The sequence below is a fragment of the Vulpes vulpes genome, chromosome 3 (assembly GCF_048418805.1).
Source record: "Vulpes vulpes isolate BD-2025 chromosome 3, VulVul3, whole genome shotgun sequence".
Classification (NCBI taxonomy): domain Eukaryota; kingdom Metazoa; phylum Chordata; class Mammalia; order Carnivora; family Canidae; genus Vulpes; species Vulpes vulpes.
This window is the reverse complement of record NC_132782.1, coordinates 65,639,173-65,660,595: the sequence shown is the minus strand read 5'-3', so window position 1 is coordinate 65,660,595 and position 21,423 is coordinate 65,639,173. Positions and strand designations below refer to the sequence as shown.

The window sequence follows — 21,423 nt, the reverse complement described above, 5'->3', positions numbered from 1 at the left end:
GAGGCTGACAGAGGGCTGGGCGTGGGTGCCCAGGTGCAAGGCTGCCCTCACTGGTCTCACCTCTTCCCTCACGGATGGGAGCCAGGCTCCCCCTCCGCTGCCTGTCCCTGTCCTTGTGACACATCGCTAGGCTGTTTCCCGAGGGAACATGAAGTCCCCGGAGCCAGGACCACGTCTGCCCATTTTGCCAGCCTTCCCACAAGTGGACCAGGCCAGCCGAGGTCCACTGAACAGTCCCTGAACACGGCAGTGAAGGATTTTTGGAAATCTGTAGAAGGACAGGGGTTGATCCCTGTTGCCTCAGGGGATCACTGAGACCCTCGTGTGTTAGAAGGAGCTGCCCGAGTCCAGCAGAGTCCCAGCTCTGCCCCCTCTGGCTGTCACACCTGCAAACACTCGGTACACCTTCCTGCCTGTGGGGGGATTGGGATTATGTCCACGTGGTGGGCCCAGGTGCCAGGGAGGCGGGCTTGCTGAGCTGTGTCAGCAGCTGGGGTGTCTGCAGGCCGGGTAGGCTCCGAGTGTGCGTGGGGCCAACCATGCCAGGAACTGCACGTCTGGCAGCTGGCGTCCCACGCTGCCCCATTACGGCTGGTTTAGTCCAGGCCAAGGGGAGCCGTGTGATGCTTGATTACACACAGCAACGTGCCCCATGTGGTCAGACGCTAGACTCAATGTTGCTATGAAGATATATCTTACGTGTGATTGCTATTTAATGGTTAAATCAGTAGACTTTGAGTAGAGCAGACGATCTTCCATAACGTGGGTGGGCCTCACCCAATCAGTCGAAGACCATACGAGCAAAGACGGAGGTTTTTTTCTCATGTTAAAATGTGAATTTTAATTGTAAAAATTGTATTCAGTAAATATAGTTATATCAACCTCTGCACACAGCTTGGTTCAGATATATACAGATATGATATACATGGATGTTATTTGTACCACAGAACAAAATCCATTTAACATTTACTCCTAGCTTCAGGATTAACCCCAGCTTTCTTTAGGCCATTAAAATTATTACCATTAAAAAAAGACAGAGGTTTTCCTGAAAAGGAGGCATTTGGCCTCAAGACTGCAACACAGAGACCCTGCCTGCTTTCCAGCCTTCTGCTCTGCAGAATTTAGATTTGCCAGCCACCCATAATCATGTGAGCCAAATCCCTAAAATGAAGCCCCTTTGTCTCTCAATAGACTACCTGTCGTTTCTGTTTCTGTGGAAGATCTTGAGTAATAAAGCAGGAATCACAGGGTCAGGGGTCACCCTTGAATTAACTGTGGTGGCGCCTGGAGAGGCTGCCTCCCCCCACCCCCAGGTTCTAGTAGAAGCCGCAGAAACCTCGGTCTCAGGGCTGCATGGCCCCTGTGTACTGCCCACCCCCACGCCCTGGTCACCTGATGTCTTCCCCCCTCCCAGGCTCCTCATTTAGGGGCCCTTTGTCCTCAGACTAGTTCCAGCACTTTCTCCTGGACCAGTTCCCCACCTCCCTGCCAGGCCCCCGGATCTCAGCCGCACAACTCATGAGCAATCACAAGCAGCTCAGGAGCAAGTGGTACAATAGAAAATTTATTATAAAACTTCAGCAAATATAAATATCCAGGTGCCCATTCCACACAGAGCGAGTGGCGGGGCAGGAGGAGGAAGGGTAGCACCGGCGGGCAGTGGAGTGTCAGGGGCTGTGTGCAGCCTGCACCCAGGAAGGCTGGCCTCTCCGAACGGGTCTTACAAAACAACTAAATTCATGGAAAAAAATCCCAAAACAGCACAACACACAGGAAGGAAACCTGGGGTTCTGCGGGTCACCACATCAGCTGAGGACATCTGTCTGGGTGGGACAGCCACAACCTCATCAGGGCAGCAGGGGTGTGGCGTGATGGTCTAAACTCCAGTAGAACCTGAACGTCTGTCATCTGAGAAGCATGAAGAATGGGTTGGGATAGAAACGCTCGCTTGCAAATAGCTGACAAGGGTGACACACAGGCTACCAAAGTTCTGTTCTCCAGGCGTGAGTCTGAAAGGGACGGAAGCACTGTGGCATGATTTTGTGTTTCTCGTTTCCAGAAGCAAAGTCTCAAATCAGGACATGGAGGCCAGAGTCTGGTGTCTCCCTGGCAGGGCAGATGCCGCTTAGAGGGGACACCCAGTTTTTGTTCCAGAAGCAGGTCTCAGCAGACAGCAGCTGGGCTGCTGCGGCGGGAAGAGGGGGTCCTGGGGATGCCCACCTCCCCGGGAGCTGTCCCAGCTGCTTCTCCAGAGGGAGGCCGCTCACTCCAGACCCGGGGAAGGCACACTTGGCGGCAGAGCTGCTGTCCTTACTCCTAATTCCATCACCTTCTTTCTCCAAAGCACCACCCATTTAGCGTTTAGCAAGTTCAGCTCAGCTCCTTCTGTTTTTCTGACATGATTCATCTCAAGTGCATGTGATGAGCATGCGTCCAGGTCTGTAGAGTGGGCCTCCTGCCCACCTCCATACTTCATTGAACAGGTGTGTGCACCTGTGCCCAGACAGGCATTCAGAACCATGGTTTGCACGAGCACACACACACACACACACACACACACACACACACACACACACTGTCCCGTCAGACAGCCAGACACAGCTCTCCTTTTCCCACTTCCATCCTTCTTGGCTGCTTTCCATGCACCCTGCATGGCTGATGTGGGCTGGAGATGCAGCACGTCGTATTCTCCGCCCTGGGAAGGGGCCCCCGCTGCCGGGGCTCACAGGTTGGTTGTGGAGCACGTCTTGCAGCACCGCTCGCCGTAGAACTGGTGGCTGCACATCCTGTGCTGGGGGACAAGAGAGCACCAGGGGAAGTGGTCTCTGCAGGTGCCATCTGAAAAGCAGAGGACACCACGTTAGCCCGGGTTCCCGGGGGCTGTGGCTCTGAGGCAGTGGAGGGCAGCCCTCTTGGGGAGAGGTAGCTGTGTGCCGGGGGGGGGTGCTGTTCCCCCAAGACCCTTCTTGGAAGGCCCCTCAGAACCGTCCTGTGCTACCCCCACCCACTGAGTGACCCTGGTGATGACGGCCTGGCCGTGTTCAGTTTTTCTCTTCATACCGAACTTCAGTTATTAATTCTCCAAAAAGGAGAGAGAGAGACAATGTCACAGACTCAAGGCCCCAAGGCCGGGGCTCTCTACCAGCGGGCACCCCACTTCCTCGGGCCCATGAAGGAACCACTCCAGAAACGTGACAGCCGTGCCCTGAAAGGCCACAGCCAAGCCGAGGGGCTCTGGACACTCACCTGTCTTCTCTGCGATGGGGCAAAAGTGGGTGTTGCAGGCCAGGGAGGCTGCGGGCTTCTGGTGCAGGAAGCAGCCCAGGGCTGGCCGGCCCCCCGCCAGGCACTGCACGGCCCTGGTCTGCACGCCGCCCCCGCAGCTGGCCGTGCACTGTGAGAAACACACGCACAGCGGTCAGCCTGGGCTGCCCGGGCCTGGGGCACCCCCTGTCTCCCGAGCTTCACCCGCCCCCCAGACTCCTCAGTAATTATGGGTGAGCTGTCCAGGTTCTGGATCAACAGGGGGCCAGTACCAGAGGTCTGAGACAGTCAGTCTCGGGGGTCCACAGTGTGATGATCACAGGGAAACTGGAGCGTATCTGGGGGGTGCCATGGTCGCTCCCCGGGCCTACCCCTGGGTCCACACCAGAAAACAACCCCCTTCATGGGAGTCCATCACCCGGGCACCCTCTTGGGACTCTTGCCGGGGAAAACCTTGACAAGCCAACTCCCACGGAGGCACCATAAAACCACGTTCCTCCTATATCCCAAGTTCCCGGACGCTGGATGCCTGCCTGGAGGCGGCCGCACATGCAGCCTGGGCTCGCTGGCATCCTCCTGCGGGCATGGCTCCGAGGCACGCAGGCCCTGGCGCTGTGAGGCAATCTAGCACAGCGGGGCACGAAGGAGCCCATGGTCAGGCGACCCCTCCCCAGCTGGCCAGGCTCCCCCCGACAGACCATGTGAGTGGGCCCATCTGAGCTCCACAGTGGGCGAGACATCGGGGGTCGGGCCACCTGAGAGTCGGGGGAACCGAAACCAGCAGGCAGTGAATCTGTCCAAAGAGGAGCTCCTTGAAGTCTGGACCGAATTATGTAAATTATACTTAAACCAGGTTCCTGTTTCAAAGATGTCAAGGATGTAGGCAAGCGGGGAGCACCTGCCAGAAGAGGGGTCAGACACCATGGCAGGTATCTGGTGCGTGGGAGGTACACGACTCCCTGGCTTCCATGCAACGGTAGACGGGTCTGAACGGAACTGGGCATGACAGCATGGCTCAGGCTGCTTGCCAAAACGTATGGCACGGCCAGGAGACAGTGACCACCGGGGCCACACGCGGGCATGCCGGGGACCCATTCGAGCGCGTGAAGTCAGCAAGCCCTGGGCACCCCTTCCCAGCAGACGTCAGCTTGCCAGTGAGCAGCGCCGCCCTCCTGCTTCGTTCCCAGGACCCGCTGCAAGCAGAGCCCCCCGAGGTGGCGTTTTAAAGTCCCTGGGGGTAGGGGCTCCAATGCAGCAGGTAAACCTCTTCGTCAAATCTGAGTCCTCGAGGGTCATAAGCCGAAGGAATTGTTCTTTCTTTCCCCCTCTTTAGGTAAAGGACGGCCGGGGCCCTGGCGGGGAAGATGCAGGACTCTAGCTGATAAGCATGTGGGTCTGGATCGTTTCCGAGGGGCTTGCCCCTTCTCTTCAAAACCAACTTCAGCTAAAGCCGTCAACGACTCAGGTTCAATATACCACTGTAGCAATCAGGAAAACAAAACAAAAACAACAACAACAAAAACAAATCCATTGTGGGCAGATCCCAGTCTGGCTGCAGAATTAGCAGGCTCATCCAGGATGGAGGAGACGTTTCCCATTGCCTACTGCACCCATCTGAACGTTCCACAGCAGCACAGTTACGGCTTTGTGCTCTGCCCTTCGAGCCCCTCCCCGGCCAGCAAGGCGGAGACCTTGAGGAACTCGGGCTGCCCTGGCCCAGGCTCATGGCGTCCCATGGGTCACATCTGCATCTGTATGCAGCCACGACCTCTCTGCCCCCAGGGACGCCCCGTCATCAGCAGCAGCCGGGCAGATTTCCAGCCTCGCTGGCGACATGTCTCATCGATGTGTCTCTCTGTGGCCATCATTTTGCACCACTTAAAATCATTTGGAAGCGATTTGATTCTGTCACTGACTCATTTATTCACAATGGGAATCGCTACCTCCCCCGTACCAGGCACCGATCCAGGCACGAGATAGCAAGTGCTGGACACAAGCGACTTGCCCGTCTTCGGGATTTACCGCCCCTACTCAAACTGGGATCCTTCACATTTCGTGAAGAGACTCCAGGACTTGGATCTGCAGGTCAGAGCTCATGGCCTCTTCCTCAACTTGATGGGGTTTCACTTGAGCATTTCAGGAAATTGGAAACAGGGACCTGCGTTGGTCTGTCGACCTACACACGGCGACAAATGCCACAGCCACTGTCCAGACCATTGGCTGCTGGCCTCACCCCCGGTCAGTGGCTCTCAGAACTGCTGTGCCAGCAAACCACCTGCTGGACTCACCTCAAACCTGGCACTTCAGCAGCCCCAGTGGAGCCTGAGAACCTGCATTTCCAACCACGGTGCTCAAGCTGCCAGTGGGGCCACGCTTGCTGGGCCACCGCTCTAGGGGACAAGAGTTGTGTCGGCAAAGGTCCTTGCCTCCAGAGCCAACTCCAGTCACATCTGACAAGAGTGCACAGAGCTGGTGCATGGCGTGACACGACCAGGTGAGCCAGCTGTCTCATAAAGGTGCCCGTGTGTGGCCTCGGCGGTCACTATCACCTGGCGGCCACACGGACTGCTCCTCCTCACCCCCCAGCCCACTTGGCTTACTTCTGCTCACCTTCTCGTGTCCCTGCTGCAGGTGTGGGAGGGCCCCGCACCCTGACTCTAGGGGAGCCTCTTCTTGCCTTACAGCCCCTGGAGGGCAGCCACCACCCAAACTCCCCAGCAAGGACGGCCTACAGGTGTGCAATTCTGGGTCTGTCTGTTGAGGGGGCAGTGAGGCACCTGCAGCTGCCAGGGTGAAGCAGGAATGTCACACCCTGAAGAGTGTCCCTGGGCTGCTATCCTCCACCACCACCAGGCTCCTCCTGGTCCCCGGACCCCTCCACATGTGCATCCTCCACATGCCTGCCTCCCTCAACCAGGGCCTGCAGTCATGCACAGCTGAGCCAGGGCTCTTTCTGGGACTGCCCTTTCCGAGGACGCCCCACCCCGAGGTCTGCAAGTAGGGTCTTCTTGCCATTCCAGGATTATACAACCTTGTGGAATGTGAATGTGACAGCACCTCCTGGGAGCCCTCCGTGCTGCCCGCCCTCTGAGATGGCCCCTGTGAGTATGTCTCAGACTTCCTGGGGGTCTGAGCGGTGACCTGCTAAGCACACATTTTCCAGAAAATCCTGAAAACCCTCTTCCTTCTGGATTTCATCTGTTTCAGGAACGATCTCCGTGTTTCTAGGGACATCTTGCACCCAGAGGTCAGCCTGCCAGTGAGCAGCGCCGCCCTCCTGCTTCATTCTGCTTCGTTCGTCCTGCTTCGTACGCTCTGAAGAGATGAGTGGGAAAAACTGATAATCACTTAGTCGTTAGCAAAAATCCAAAGAGTGCAATTTTAAAATAACATCTGCCTCTGGGTTTGTTTTAAATGACAAGGATTGCCTTTCTGTGTCATTGGCCCTGATGGCAGAAGGCTGGTGATGCCTGCCATTTGCCAAGGCTCTGGGTGGCTTGATTCAAAGGCAAATTCCCACCCCCTGCATTTACGGGACCCATGACGCCTCAGGGTTTCTTGCAGGGGGAGGCTCATCTCCCAAACTCAGGTCTGGCTAGGAAACAAATCCACTTTCATTCCTGAGAGTCAGAGGTCTCACACCTTCCTTGTCCCCCCTTGATATTGCTCCCCTCCCAGGAGACCCACCAACGCTTCTCCCTTTGTCTCCTTCCTGGGGCCCTGCGGGCTGTGCTCTCTTTCCAAGTCTGCAGCTCTGCCCACCAGAGCACTCCCCACTGTCCTGGAGACCAAGGTCAACTCAGGTCAGGGGGGAGAGAGAGCACAATCCTCAAGGGCTTCACCATTACAACCTCGCTCTAAACATAAATGCAGCTGGGAGTTTGTGTACAGATTTAATGGCCTACAAATAGAAACTCTCTCCAACTCGGGTGGCTCGTGCTGTGACCTTAACCAGCAATGCCAGCAGGAAGGTTCTGGTCTCCCTGGGCACCACCCATAGCTGCAAGACAGAGAGCAGGTCGGCAGTGAATTCTTAGAGGTGGGTAGGCAACTGGCTAGAAGGGGGCAGGGAACCTGTGTATTGTGTGTGTGCTTGTGTGTGTATGACCGTGTGTGTGCATGCCCATGTGTGTATGCTCATGGGGGTGCATGCCTGTGTGTCCATGCTTCTTTGTGTGCATGCCTGTGTATGCATGCCCGTGTGGACATGACTACATAAGCGCATGCCTGTGCACATATGCTCACATGTGTGTATGCTCATGTGTGCGCATACTTATGTGTATGCATGCTTGCATATACTTGTGTGCGCATGCCTGTGTGTGTATGCCTGTGTGTATGACCATATGTGTGCATGCCTATGTGTGTATGCCTGTGTATGTGCATGCGTGCATATACCTGTGTGTGTGCATGTGCCTGTATGTGTACATATGCATATTGCTTGTGTACATGTGTATGCCCACATGCATGTGTGTGTTTGATACAACTTTCATACAACCGTAGTCATAACTGCCATATCAATCATAAGCGACATAGCTCCTTGCCTCTCAGAGCCTATGGGTTTCTAGGTCATTTGTGCACAGTCCTGCTGAAGAACCCCCAGAACAAGCCAGGGCTCCCACATTCCAGCACTAAGGACACACTCTCATCTCCGTCATGTAGAATCAGACAGTCCAACATTCTCAGAGCAAATCAACGTGTGAACCACCTGACACTAAGCCCAAATGACCAAAACGATTTCAATCAGTCCTACCAGGCAACCCACCATGAAATGCGGTGATAAGCAAAGCCATTTAAGTCAATAGAAACCCTACAGATCACATAATAGAAACCATGGTCTTTTGACTGTGACAATAATAAACCTGTCTGGGGGCAGAGTTCAGCCAGGCACTGGCCATCCATTACGGCCTGACAATTTCCCACAGTTCGGGGCGCGGAGTCTCAAGTACCAGCACTTATAGCAAACATAACCCTTTGAGTTATTACTGCCAAGAAGGTGAAGTCTCAGAATGTAGTAGATGAGTCACCCAGGATAAAAACCTCAGGCGGCTTCTGTAAACATGAGTCCTTAGACAAACACATTAAATACTTCAAAAAGCTACACAAGATGTATTTTAGGCTTTAAGTTTTTAAATGAAATGCTGATAAACTTTGTTTTCCTAAATTTTCCCAAGGTCTCCACATTATGTACCGGGGGCTGAACGCTGGCTCAGGAGAGGCTGGGGAGGTGCGGTGGCTTCAGGAGCCTCAGTTTCCCAGTTGGCAGAGGAGGAGCGGTGTCGGGAACCACCTCTACGTGTCTCCGACCCACACCTTCCGAGGGACAGAGTACAGCCTCTGCCCCAGAGACAACTTGATTCCGCCTCTTTGCTCATCCCTCGCTTCTTCTCACTGCATGGACTGTGTTCACAAGAAAACTAAAGGTGCCTGCCTGGGAAAATGTGGCTGTTGATGCATTTTGTCGACTTAACATAGAAAATGCTTGGGAAGGATATAGCTCACATGCCCCTGCTCCGACCATTTAAGCTGAACAGTTTCTAACTGAACTACTTAGGGTAGAGGGGCTCATCTATTTCTAAATGCAAGTGCTTGGTCAGGTTGAAGACCCGCAGAACCTGCAGCAGGCTGGGACACAAGCAGCAGGGGGGGGCACACAGAGGCTGGCCGCCACCACACACCTATCCTCCCCACCGCTCCGTCTCCTCTGCCTGCAGCTCTTTCGAAAGAGGAGAGAGTCCAGGTCGGGCTGCCCCATGCACATGAGAGAGAGCTCCTTCCCGTGGTTTCTGTTCCTCTGGCCAGACCAACAGATGAGAGAGTCAGAAAACGCTCCGCTCCTGCTCGCGGGGCCGGGCCGAGGTGAGCATCCTCTCTCCTGGGCACACCAGCAACACCAGACTCATTGGGGTCTGGCCATTGGGCCTGGCTCAGGACGCCTGGGCCCCACACACCCCTCCAGCCTGGGTGCACCCCGGAGCCAAGAGCAGCAAGGGCAGCAGATGCGCGAGCAGTGAGGGGACCTGGGGCAGGCGGGAAGCAGAGACCACGTCCGAGGAGCAGAACCAACGTCAGGGACGGGAAACAAGCCCCAGGATGAGGACGGCCAGGAGTCCAAGCAGGAAACAGGGCAACGTGAGAGATGGTTAACACACCACCAGCAGAATTCTTCCCTAGAGTGGAAGGTGGTGTAGACAGAGGTGGGGTGGGGGCACGGATGAGCTCTGTTGTCCTGGGCTGGCCTCGTCTGAGGGCAGGCCTAGACAGCCGGGGGCGCTGCACCCCCTTCCCACGTGCATGGCCTTGGGGTTACCGGGGTAGACAGTACCGTCACCGACTTATTCCAGATCTTGTCCTTCTTCCCCATTCACACTCACCCCCAGGGAGGTCTGCTCTTACATAAAATAAAATCACATTCGCCCACACTTAATCGGGTGACGATTTAGAACACGGCACGTGGGCCCCAGAGCCCAGCCTTGGAGAGCCTTACCCACACCTGGGAACACAGGCTCCACACCTACTCTGGAGAGAAGGGTCGGGAACTGGCTCTGTGGGTTCGGGGGTACGCCCCCCCCCCCCCCCCGCAGAAAGTTCTCCACCTACACCAGGAGCCAGCTCCCAGAGCAGGAGGCTCTGCTGACCCACTCCGCGGGCCCTGAGTGCCAGCCTACCTGAGACCAGGGTGAGGCAAACCAGCTGGCTCGAGGGGGGCCTGCGGCTGTGTGCAGGGGGTGCCGGGGGCAGGGAAATGGGGTGCAGGTGCGCTCCAGCTCCACGCTGGGCCGCGGCAGGTGCAAGCACTTCTTGGAGACCAGCTCTCGATATTTCCCAGAAACATGTTTTTCAGCACATTTTAAGAATCTTTTCTGTGTTCCTCTTTCACAGGTAACAGAGCACTAAAAATAAAAACAGAAGATGTGAGTGAACCACATTTCTTTGCTGGCAGCTGTCTCTTTTATAGCATCTGAGAGTCGCACTGCCTTCTGATTATATCAGCTTGAACAGTAATACAAGTATAAAAATTCAATGAAATGGCATTTTTTGAAGGCATTGCAGTATCTATCTTGTAAAAAGGAGAATTTTAAGGCGCAGCATTTTGGGAGATCCGTAGGGGCAGGGCAAGCATACACGCCGGGAGTCGTCCCGAAGCTGTCATTTGAGAAGTTGAAACGCTGGGTTGCAGCTGATGCTGGAATGTGCAGAAATCTAATACACATGGACGAGAACAAATGCCAGGGCTCCAGGAGTAGCACCGCTCAACCGTAGTGCGATGCTGGCCCCCAAAGCAGGGGCAGGCGGAGGACTCCCAGGGCTCACGATGCATCTTCCTCAGAAGGCTGGCTCAGGGCACAAATCCATTCTTTCCCCACCAGGGAGTGCTCTGAGGCCGGGCTGTCCCTCATGCTGCACAGGGCACGGGCACAGGGGTCCTGGGCAAACCATGAACAGCGAGCCTGGCCAACGGCTGCAGTCACAGCACAGTTGCGAGCGATGCACACTGCAGCACCACCAGGTCAGGCTCTGAGGGTCTCAGGAGAGAGGTCCCGGCTTCAGGCACTGCTGCCTCAAGCTAGCGGAGTGGGTGGTGCTGAGCCCAGTGATGAATCCGCCTGGCTCAGTGTCTGCAGATCACATAAACGGAGGAGCCCGGTGTGTTTCCCGCACCACAGAGGAGATGGCCCTGGGAGGCTCCTCTCTGCTGCTGCTGGGAGAAACTGGCGCCTGTGTGTGCACGTGAACTGTTCAGGGTGGAGACTTTCCACCTGGACACCACCCGCAGATTGCATGGCACGGTGGCTTCCTTCCTTCAGGCTCAGCCTTCAGGGACACGCGCAGAAAGAGATGTCTCTCCTAACGACAGTGTGGCTCAGTCCTCGGAGATACCTGCCCTCCCACGTCCCAGGTGGGAGAGAACAGGAGTCCCTGGTTGGCAATGACAGGCTTCCTCTGGTGAGCCAGCGTGTTTTTATTTTTCAGTGTCTCCGCAGGATTCAAGGCCCTGCTTGATCGATCTATCCCGCCCTCCTGAACAAGGCCTCACCTGAGATGTTGGGGGGAGAGCCCAGGTTGGTCCCCAAGGGGAGTGGGGCTGGGGAGCCACTACAGGGGGCAGATGTGCATCTCTGGGACTGTGGTCTCCCAATACCCTGTGCAGAGGTGTCCCCGCTGTGTGCAGTGCTGCTGTCTTTCTGTAGGGCGTTACCTTTCTGATCTTACTGTCACCTCCCCCAGTGAATTGTTGCACGGGATGATTAAGGAGATACCCTGGCGCTCAGGGTGCTGTACAGATGCAGGGACCTGGGGGTGGTGTACCAATGACCCCTTCCCAGGGGAGGTGGCACTGGGCACGGGCAGCACTCTGTGCGCACCCTCATGTGGGGCCCCAGCCTCACTGGGCCCAAGCTGGTCATGTAATCTTTACCAGTCACGCTTCCAAAAGCTTCCGACCAGCACACAGGACATCTGTGCCAGCGAAGCCAACAGAGCAGATTCTTCCCAAAATGCAACCACCGTCCATGGAAACTCGTCTGGGGAAATGGTCCCCTGTCTCTTCCACCTCCTTCCTGGGCGACGCTCCAGGAGCACTGCCCCGGGAATGGTCACAGCTGTGCTGGGGCTACCTGGGCCCCCAGGACCCCTACCAGCATGCAGCGCGTCCCGCACCCGTCCTGCCCTCAACACCGAGTGATGCTGCTGGGCGACCTGCTTGACGGAGGGGATTGGAGAGTCCCAGGGATGCCGGGACACGAATGCTGTGAAGGAGCTGGAGCCCAGAGGAGTGACTTGAGTGGAGGGAAGCAGACTGGAGGAAGAGGAGCGGGAAGCAGGGAGAGCAGGGGCGGGGAGACAGCCCCGGGGGACAGCCGGCCACGCGGTTCCGGCTGGATGGGGCGCACATACCGGGGACCAGGCAGACAGCAGCCACTGCAGCTTCTTGTGCTTGTGGCAGCGCTCCAGCAGGCAGACTTCGTGGGTGCGGGGCTTGGGCTCCGAGCTGCACACGGCATCCGGCAGCAGCTGAGCCCTGGCCGAGGGGTTCGTGCTCTTACAGGCCACCGACCTCTTCCTCCATCCCTTCCCGCAGGTTCGAGAGCACTGCAGGGGAAGAAACGGGGCAGCTCCCAGCAAGGAGTGCATGCGACCGAGCCGGGGGTCCAACCGCAGGTCCTGTGGGACCAGGTGAGAACCCAGCTCTGCGATCCTCAGGAGGGGCCCACCCTGCCCCCGTTACCTCTGCCCAGGGCCCGGTGCTCCAAGCAGGCGGGCAGCTCTGAGTGTTGCAGGCCTGTCGGCTGGAGGGCACGGGCTGTGGACACAGGCTGGCTGCCACCCGCTCTGACACGTAGTGTGCCCGTCGTGTGCACTGGACGGGCCGGCTCTGAGTGCCCCCGCCGCACGTCCGGCTGCAGGCACTCCAGTTCCCCACTGACCAACTGGGAGGAGACAAAGACGTCGGTGAGGGGCACCACCTCTCCAGCGGACACAGTGGCACCAGTCCCACCAACAGCCCAACAGCAACTATTTCTAGTTGCTCTCCAGGCCTGTCTGGTCCCTGTTGATTCTCCCTGCCTTGATTAGCTGTCCTGGTTCACCTGCCGTTGAAAATGACTGTCCTCAACCATTCTGTTCTTCCCTCCAGCTTGGTTTTAGGTGAGAAATTCTACACATGTGCAAAAGGAAAGCCCTGTGTGTCCCCATCCACCCGACTTCAAGAATCTTCAACTTAGGCCCCAAACCCCATAGCATGCTGAAGCAAATTCCAGATGTGACCATGTTTCAATAGGCATCTCCAGAAAATGAGGATTCCTTGGTTTTTAAAACATCACCACAATACCATCATGACATCTAAAATATAAACCATGATTCCTTAATATCATATTATTCTATATTGTACCAGTTCATATTGTATTTTTCGATATCATATTATTCATTAATATCATAATATTCAGGGTTTTGTTACCAGCCGTGTCATAGACATCCTAACTGCTTGTTGGAGTTCAGAACCAGTTAGTCCACACTGTGTGATGGGTTGGCAGGTCTTTCTTTTCCTTTCCTCCATAGGTTCTTTCTTAATCTATTCTTCTATTCCATTTATTGGCATCACAACCAATACTGCCCAGCTTGCTGAGTCTGCACAACTCTTTCTGATCATCACATGAGTTTGTAAATTATACCTCTGTGGTTCCACTTAACACGTTCCTCTGTCCTCCCCACTTTTATATTTTAGCAGCTGAATCCAGTGGTTTGAGAACATTTAGGTTCTATTTATGTATGTATGTATGCATTTCTTTTTTAAAAAGATTTTATTTATTTGACAGAGAGAGAGAGAGAGCGAGAGAGAGCGAGAACACAAGCACGGGGAGTGGCAGGCAGAGGGAGAGGGAGAAGCAGACTCCCTGCAAAGCAAAGAGCCCAATATGGGGCTCCATCCCAGCTGAACTGAGCCGAAGGCAGATGCTTCACTGACTGAGCCCCTATGGATGTATTTCTGGTATGATGACCTCAGGCGTGATAACTTCCAATAGGAGGCTCATAATGCTTGGTCATCTTTCTTTGAATTTGTTAGAAGCTATAGAGAGTCTCTCTCAAAGTAACCTTTTTTAATTTTCTTTTCTGAGAATTAAAGTGTTTCTGTTGACATGCATGTCGGCAGGCTGATGGAGGTGGGATGGATCCATCTAGGCTCAGCCCGCAGCACCATGTTGGGTATCAGATAAGCCTGCAAAGGTCAACAATGCTGCCTGCTGGCTTTGCACAAGCCCATCTGCAGTGGGCCCTACGATGCACTCTCTGGGTGGGGGTCATTGGAGGCAGGAGGGACAGAGGGTGAAATGTGGCCCAGGGACTAGGGTTCCTGTGATGGGAAGGCCTTGGGCTCCCCAAGGGTGGCAGCCCATTGGTCTCTAAGAGGACATGATGAGTCTCTACTTGTATTTGTCTTCCTATTCAGGGCATTCAAGCAAACACCGAGAATTTGGCAGGTGACTTTGAGACCCAAGGGGCTCCGTGCTGGTGGTAGTGAAGAACTGCCAAGAAGGGCAAGGAGAAGCCATGGGTTCCTCACTCAGCCAGCTCGGCATGCCTGTCCTGCAGCGAGGAGCACAGATGGCCAGCCACACTTCCTGGGGCAGCATCTGTGAGCCTCTGTCCCTCGGGGATGCTCCCGGGGGGCCACAAGAGGAACGCCGTGTCTCCTCCACAGCTATTCCTGGTGTGACTTAATCCAATAATGGTTTTCTTCTGAATCGTGGGGTCAAACAGAGAATTTGTGCCCTGATTTATCCTTTGGCTTTGTGACACACACACACACACACACACACAGTACGCAGGACCCTGACAGTCACATTCGGGTTAAGCCACAGCCAAGAATGCGTGGTGGAGAGGCTAAGAGACACCTCTCAGAAACACCCCATGCCCAAGGGAGAGAGTCTGTCAGGACCCAACAGGGACCCAACCCATGCAGAGAGGGATGCAGGGCAGAAGACATGGACTGCCCAGAGGACCACTGGGATTGCTGGGTCTCTCTCACAGCATGTGTGCACATTTTTGTTTATAAACAGAGGTGAGGGCTGGCAATATATGCAACTTCCAAGTTTGTCATTTTAAAATGTGTGTATGGAGCCTACTTAGGATTAAAAACAAAACAAAACAAAACTGAGAAAGTGTTAGAGCCAAGAGGAGCCTAAGAATACACAATCAGATAGAATGAGAAAGTTTCCTGAACCAAGAAAAGAACAGTAAGTAGAAACTAGGAAAAACTGAGTAACCTTGGAACTTTAGTTAATAATGTGTCAATACTGGTTTATTAATTCTAACACAGGCACCATACTAATGTAAGATGCTAATAATGAGTGAATTGAGGGTGTGTGTGTGGGAGCAATGGAAACTATGTAATACTGAACTATCCAGTTTTTCTAGAAATCTAAACTATTCTAAGAAGAGTCTATTAATTATTTTATGAGTTAATTATATTTCTGTATTTGAGTAATAAAGAGGTGGCTTACATGGTAAAGCTTCTGTAAATGTGTTTTCAGAGTCTCTCTGGACCAAGGTGTGCTTAGGAATATGTATGGACCAAGGTGTGGTTGGGAATACCTGTGGACCAAAGTATGGAAATACCTAAAGAAGGAACCAAGTGCTCCGTGCCCCAGGAGGCCCACAAGCCTCACAAGAAGGTGCCAGTTCTGGGGGTGCCGCGCTTACCAGCAGGTCTGAGCAGAATGACAGGCACTTTTCTCACGCTCTCAAAGGGGCCGTGACCCCACAGAATCAGTAGAACCGTAGAGCCAATACCTGGACTCTCGTGAAAGCTGCGACAAATGAGGTGGCCAGGGGAGAACGGGGGGGCTGACAGGGACAGAGGGGCCTTGTCTCTGCGTGTGGGCAGCCCTGGCATGCCTGGCGCCGTGGGGCTGGCACAACAGCTCCCTTATGTTTGTCTGGAGAGGGCTTCAACTATTTCATACCAAGTGTTTTTCCTGAATAGATCCTACCGTGCTTCTAGGAAAACTATAAAAAACTGTGACGCCAAGTTTTAGTCACCCAAAAGGAAACTGTTGGCTTTGTAGGAATCGTTCTAGATCAGCTGGGGAAATGTTTTCATTTTTCAGGGTCGACGGGATCAGTGATTTTTATTTCATGGTCAGCTGTGTAAGTTACACACCCTCGTTGTGAAAAGTCAGCTTTCAGCCTTGTGGCTGCGACGGTTCTGCATTTGGAGCCTCTGGGTGGCTCATCTGTTGTCTCCCCCCATTTCCTACATTTGCTCTCCCAACCCCGAAGCCTTATAAATTCTAATTGGTGTGTCCACAATGGGGTTGCAAAGATGTCTTGGCTGCTCTCAGGCTTTTCACACCACCTCGTTAAGTCTTCTGTCTCCACCATCTTAAGCTGTTCCAACACTGGGTTGATCCATCCCCTGCCCTTCTCTTAGCTGCCTGTCATTAAGGAATCCTCCCGAATGAAGATCATGCACACGGCATATGGAAGCGCCAAGTGTCTGTTTTATTTCACAGGCAGAGCTCTGGGGAAGTGTCTTGATTTCAGCTCACGAAGGAGTCAAACTCCACGCAAGCTTCTGTGTGGGTGTCTGAGGGTTCCGTGAGCAGAAGCCAGGTGTGTCTGGTTGCTAACCAGTGGCCATCCCTGCCCTGCCTGGTTCTGCTTTCCCGAAGTCCACCATCTGGAACAAAGCAGGTAGCTGGTATTACCCAGATCAGCTGGGCCTCCCAGGCAGGACCTGGAGGACCCAACCACCCGGCCACCACGGTAACTCCCCGTGGAGGGCCCCCTGGCCCGGGCACCCCTTCAAGGCTCCCGGTGCCACTGGAGGAGGTAGGAGAATTTATGGCTGCCTCTGGACAACTCAGGCAGGGTTTCCTGGAGCCATTTGTTCAATAGTCAATATCCACAATTATCACCAGCCATTGGCTGCTTCTCAATAAAATGACTTTCTCTTCTCCATTAAAAAAAGTTATAACATTTCGGTCTTAATTATTTCATGTTTCTTCTGAAAATGCAAATTCTCAGCAAGGGTATATGAAGCAGGACCAGGGCAGCCCTGGGGTCGCGAACTGCCACTCTGACTCCAAGGTCAGCGGGGCGGGGACCTGAGCTTGCTGCTTAGGGCGCAGCCCCACCTTGGGGCCACCCAGGGGCTGTCATGGATTTAGCGTCAAGAAGTCTCGCAGACAGCATGTAACTAAATTCATTTTAGAATTTAGTTCCTGTTTCTTTTTTTCTGTTTGTTCCATTTGCAGTTTCAAAACTGTGCACCTGCTGTTCCATTTTCAGGAAGAACTCTTGACCTTTTAGGTCACCGTCTTTCGAAAAGGTAAATGCATGTTCCAGTGGCCATGGTAGATAGGAGGCATCCATGGCTGGATTTAGTTCAGGAGTGAGCATCAGACACGAGGAGGGTCGGCATGGAAGTTCAGCTGTAACCACGGGGCGGCCACTCCGCTCAGCTGACCTAGGGCACGTGGTGGTGCACCTGCCCCATTCCAGCGGGCTGTTCTGAATCAGACTGTCCACTCTTACCTTCCTGTTCCACCTGCCAAGACCTCTGCCCAGTGTAAGCGTGGGTGCTCACAGGCTCAGCCCTCAGAGCGCAGGGGTGAGGCAGCTTCTCCTGTGGTCTGGCGGGACGGGTACTGTGACTTTGAGGTACAGATGGGCGTGTCTTCACGTGCAGGGAATTTGAGGTCTACCCCACTTTTCTTCTAAATGACAGGTTTTAAAAATCACATGGTGCATCCAATGATACACAGATGCCACCTTGAAAATCTGTCTTTTTCGTAGGAAAAAAAATTGGTCACAAGTTAAAGAGCATGGGCAGGCGGTATGCTGACGGCACAGTGTCGGGCACCGGGAGAACTGGTACCCGGAGCCCAGCTGGCAGGATGCCACGGGACCAGGGTGCACCTGCCCTGACCGCTGCTCTGAGAGTTCGTTACTGGTCTGTGCCAAGCACGTTTCAACGGCACACACTAGTGGCCGCCACTCTCTGGGCAGGTTCAGAGGCAGGCGTGCTGCTCTGCAGGAGCCAACAATCTTGGTGCTCAAATGTGTAAGTGAACGGTGTCAATTTAGCCAGAGACCCTGGACAAACAGCTTGCACTCTGCTCACACTCCCGCCTCTGGAGCAATGCACCGAGTCCCCAGGTGCATCTAGAGGGAGGAGCAAGCTGTCAGAAATGACAGCCCGACACTCACCCACCCCTGTGTGGCATGTCCTGGATACGGTCTCCCAGGGGCAACACTGGGGACCGGCCCTGCATTTCACCTCAGAGCCAGACGTCCATTCCTGGTGGCCAACTGGCAAGGACAAGGGCCAGACTGCGGAGACCAGGGGGCCTAGTGGGGAAGGCGGGCCCTGCCGTGGGTGCTGGGAAGCACGCGACTTGACAGCTACTTCATTGTGTTCAGCCTCAAAAGTCAAACCACCCCGTCCTGCCTGTGACCCCGATGGAGTGGTTTCTAATGAGCCAGACCCCCGCCATGAGCTGTGCTCCTCCCTACACGTGCTCACTGTGTCTTTGCCCCATCCCACAACAAAGGGCATCGGAGGGCTCTCTCCGGGAGCGGTGCTGTGAGTATTCACTTCCGGGACTATGCGAAGCCAAGGGCAGGCGGGTTTTCATCATTCAGGGGCCAACATGCCATCTGTACTGGATTTTCCTGTCTCCCCATCCTGCAACCAGATGCTGCCTTAAGGATCGGTAAGACCAGCAGGGCGTCCACGCACATGGGGAAAACCAGGGACAGTGGAATTCCGAGGGACACACAGATCAGAGAACCTGAGACTGCTCCCCTGGACAGGCCCCCAAATGCTGTGGCAGCAAAAATCCTTCACCCGGAGGTGTTGTCTCTGCAGATCACAGAGGGTGTGTGCATTCTGCTGACTCAAACACAAAACTTGGGCTCATTACAGGTCAAGAGCCATCATCAGATTCTAAATGATGCCGCGGTGCTGGTTCACTGAGCTGATGCTCCTCCATCCAATTTCCACGGAAAAATGGGAAAAGGAGCTGAGCATCAGAGCTGGGGAGGACACCAGCCTGCCTCAGGTCTGGGGAAACTGAGTCCCAAGAAGCAAGGGTGGCCGCTGACACAGGGAGAGGCAGGGCCCCAGGACTGTTCTCTGCTCTCGGAGGTGAGTAGAGGATGAGCAGCATCCTTTCCATCCTCATATTTCTCCCTGGGGGCGCCTCCCTCCTGCTCCCATTCAAACCCATCCAACAACCAACCTCCCTCCTGCTTCCGTCCATACCCATTCAACACCCAACAGCTGAGCCTGAGCTGGTTACCGAGATGACAAACACTTCCGCACAAAGCAGAAATGTTGGGGTGGTGACTACGCACAGTAGACAGGCCAGCAATCCACATCGGATTGCAGCAGGAACTGTATACCCACAGAGCAGGGGGTTCTTTCTCCACTTTACAGGGTTTAACATCCCAAATTCTCCTGCCTGGGGAGCGTGCAGAGGGGTGGACAGGACCCTGGTCTCTGTTGGCAGCCCCACCTGAGCTAAGACAGAGGCTCCCAAACCTCAGCTGGCTGGTGCAGTTCTCAAACACCTCTGTGCTCCTGGTCTCTCCTCCATTCCACAGGAACCACAAACCAGGGGTGGGAGGAAGGAATGTGGATTTTTACAAAGCCCTTCCTTCCCCAACTTGGTGGCTTGGGTGACCCGCAGAGTCAGAGACTCTAAGAAATGCAACCCCTGATGTTCTTGCGGACACTTCAGGGCACGGGGTCCTGCGGTTCAAAACTGCCCTCCCCCCCCTCCCTCCCCTGTCACTGAGCTGACATTATTATTTAACTATTAAGATAATTAGGATATGCCAATAGAAGCCAGGGCTGAGGAGCCTGGTGAATAGATTCTTTTGGTGGAAGGCAGATACTTTGATTCCCTATTGTTAACAAGTCAGAAGGGCCCACCCAGGTGCCCCTGCAGACCAGCGCCCTGGCTCTGTGTAGCACTCAGGTTTTTAAGACTGTGCCCTGGAGCAGGTTTCTGGCCCCCGACCCCACAGCAGGGCTGCTGGGAGTGCAAGTCATGCAAGCTTAGGCTTCTTTCCCAAGAAAGAGCATCCCAGCACCAAGAACTGAGGAGCTGGCACAGACAGGGAACAGCTTCCTTGTGTCCGGACGCTTCCAACCTTGAAATGAAGAGCTCTGAGAAGTAGAGGTAACAATGCCCAATCTGGATACCCTTCCAAGGTCCCAAACATCCCACCTGGAGAACTGCGGAGACATTCCTACCCTAGCACGGCTCCGTGGTGCACGGTCTTGCAAACTCACATTTTACTTGGACACGGCAGGTTGTGATAATGGACATTTTCCTAACTGGTGACACCAGCGGGGTCCCTGTGCGGCAGGACCAATCTAACCTCAGGGCTGCCCTCAGGAGGACAAAGCGGTTGGGTACTCCTGGGGGAGTTTCTGTCCTGGGGGCCCTCCCCATCTGTTCTGTTCCTCTCTGGACACCAGGCAGACTGCCTGCATGGCTTCCTCCCTGCCGCTGGGTCACTGCCAGCCTCCAGAGAGCTCTCTTCTCTATTACTCACAACTGTTCTCTATTACTTCGTTAGACTCACCGGGCCTTTCCACTCTCCTGGCGAGTCACCCTGGCCACCGCCCACACTGTGTGGAGTGCTGGCCGAGTGCTAGCCAGGGTGGTCAGCATCCTTCTGCTACCACCCGGTGACACGGAGGCGCACACGGGACCAGCTGGGCCTACACCCACCGGTCAGCTTCTGCCAGAAGAATTCGTTACTGGAATTATGTAATATAATTAAATTTGGTGTCACTCGATGCAACACGAACATGGAAACTGAGAAGCCTGTTTCTATGAAAACTAAATCGAATCTCTGGAATGACTCAGGAGAGACCAGTCATTAAACAAAACTGCTGTCAGCTTAGGCGAGGCTGAGGACAGGGTAAAATGTGGAAAATAATTAAAAAATGTAAGTGATTTTGCACTCTGATGAAGGGGAGAAGTTTCACCTTATTCTTAAAAAGCCCTCAGACTGGACACCATGGGTAATGGGCATGTGATTGCAGATAGTCAGCTCAGACTTCTTACACCCAGTCCTCCTCCCAGGGAGCTTTTGGCTATAACTAAAAGAATCAGAAATTGGAGGCATATTTATATTTAATGTGAAAATAAAGGTTCAGCATGTATATGTATTCTTAAGTGGTTTTTTCCCCCCTTGTTCTATTCTGTTCATCAGTGGGAAGAATAAAAGCTTCTCTTCTATCTGGTGAGAACCCCTGAATCCCATCTGGGAGCTCCCCACCCGTGCAAACCCCAGCTCACAGAGCATCTCTGCTGACAAGAGAGAGGAACCCAGAGCCAGCAGTCCCTGCCTCGGCCTGTGCTATCCTGCGTGCCCATGTCAGGCAGGGGAGCCTTTCTGGCTTCCTCCCTGCAGCTCCTCCCACATCTCACCAAATCTACTCCCGGATGTCTAGCAAAGTCGCTGCCTCCTGTCCATCTGGCTGAATTCAGGTCTGTGCTGGCTCATTTTATGTGCCACTTGGCTAGTGCTTTGGTCCTGCACTATTCTATATGATTCTGTGAAGGTATGTGTTAGATGAACTTAACATTTAAGTCAGTAGATTTTTAATCAGTAGCAGATTGCCCACAGTGGAGGTGG

General features: G+C 54.2%; 1 protein-coding gene across 1 annotated transcript in view; it reads right to left on the bottom strand.

Annotated features, from left to right (window-relative positions):
• Positions 1-1,543: 1,543 nt before the first annotated feature.
• The window catches only part of ADAMTS16 (ADAM metallopeptidase with thrombospondin type 1 motif 16), a 149,485-nt gene continuing 129,605 nt past the window's right edge, over positions 1,544-21,423 (bottom strand). The window contains exons 19-23 of the mRNA XM_072752679.1: positions 12,491-12,692; positions 12,160-12,354; positions 9,930-10,154; positions 3,247-3,394; positions 1,544-2,838 (exon numbers count right to left, since the gene is read on the bottom strand). Coding sequence (XP_072608780.1) covers positions 2,723-2,838; positions 3,247-3,394; positions 9,930-10,154; positions 12,160-12,354; positions 12,491-12,692 — 886 coding nt within the window. The 3' untranslated portion in view covers positions 1,544-2,722. The remainder of the gene's footprint in view (positions 2,839-3,246; positions 3,395-9,929; positions 10,155-12,159; positions 12,355-12,490; positions 12,693-21,423) is intronic.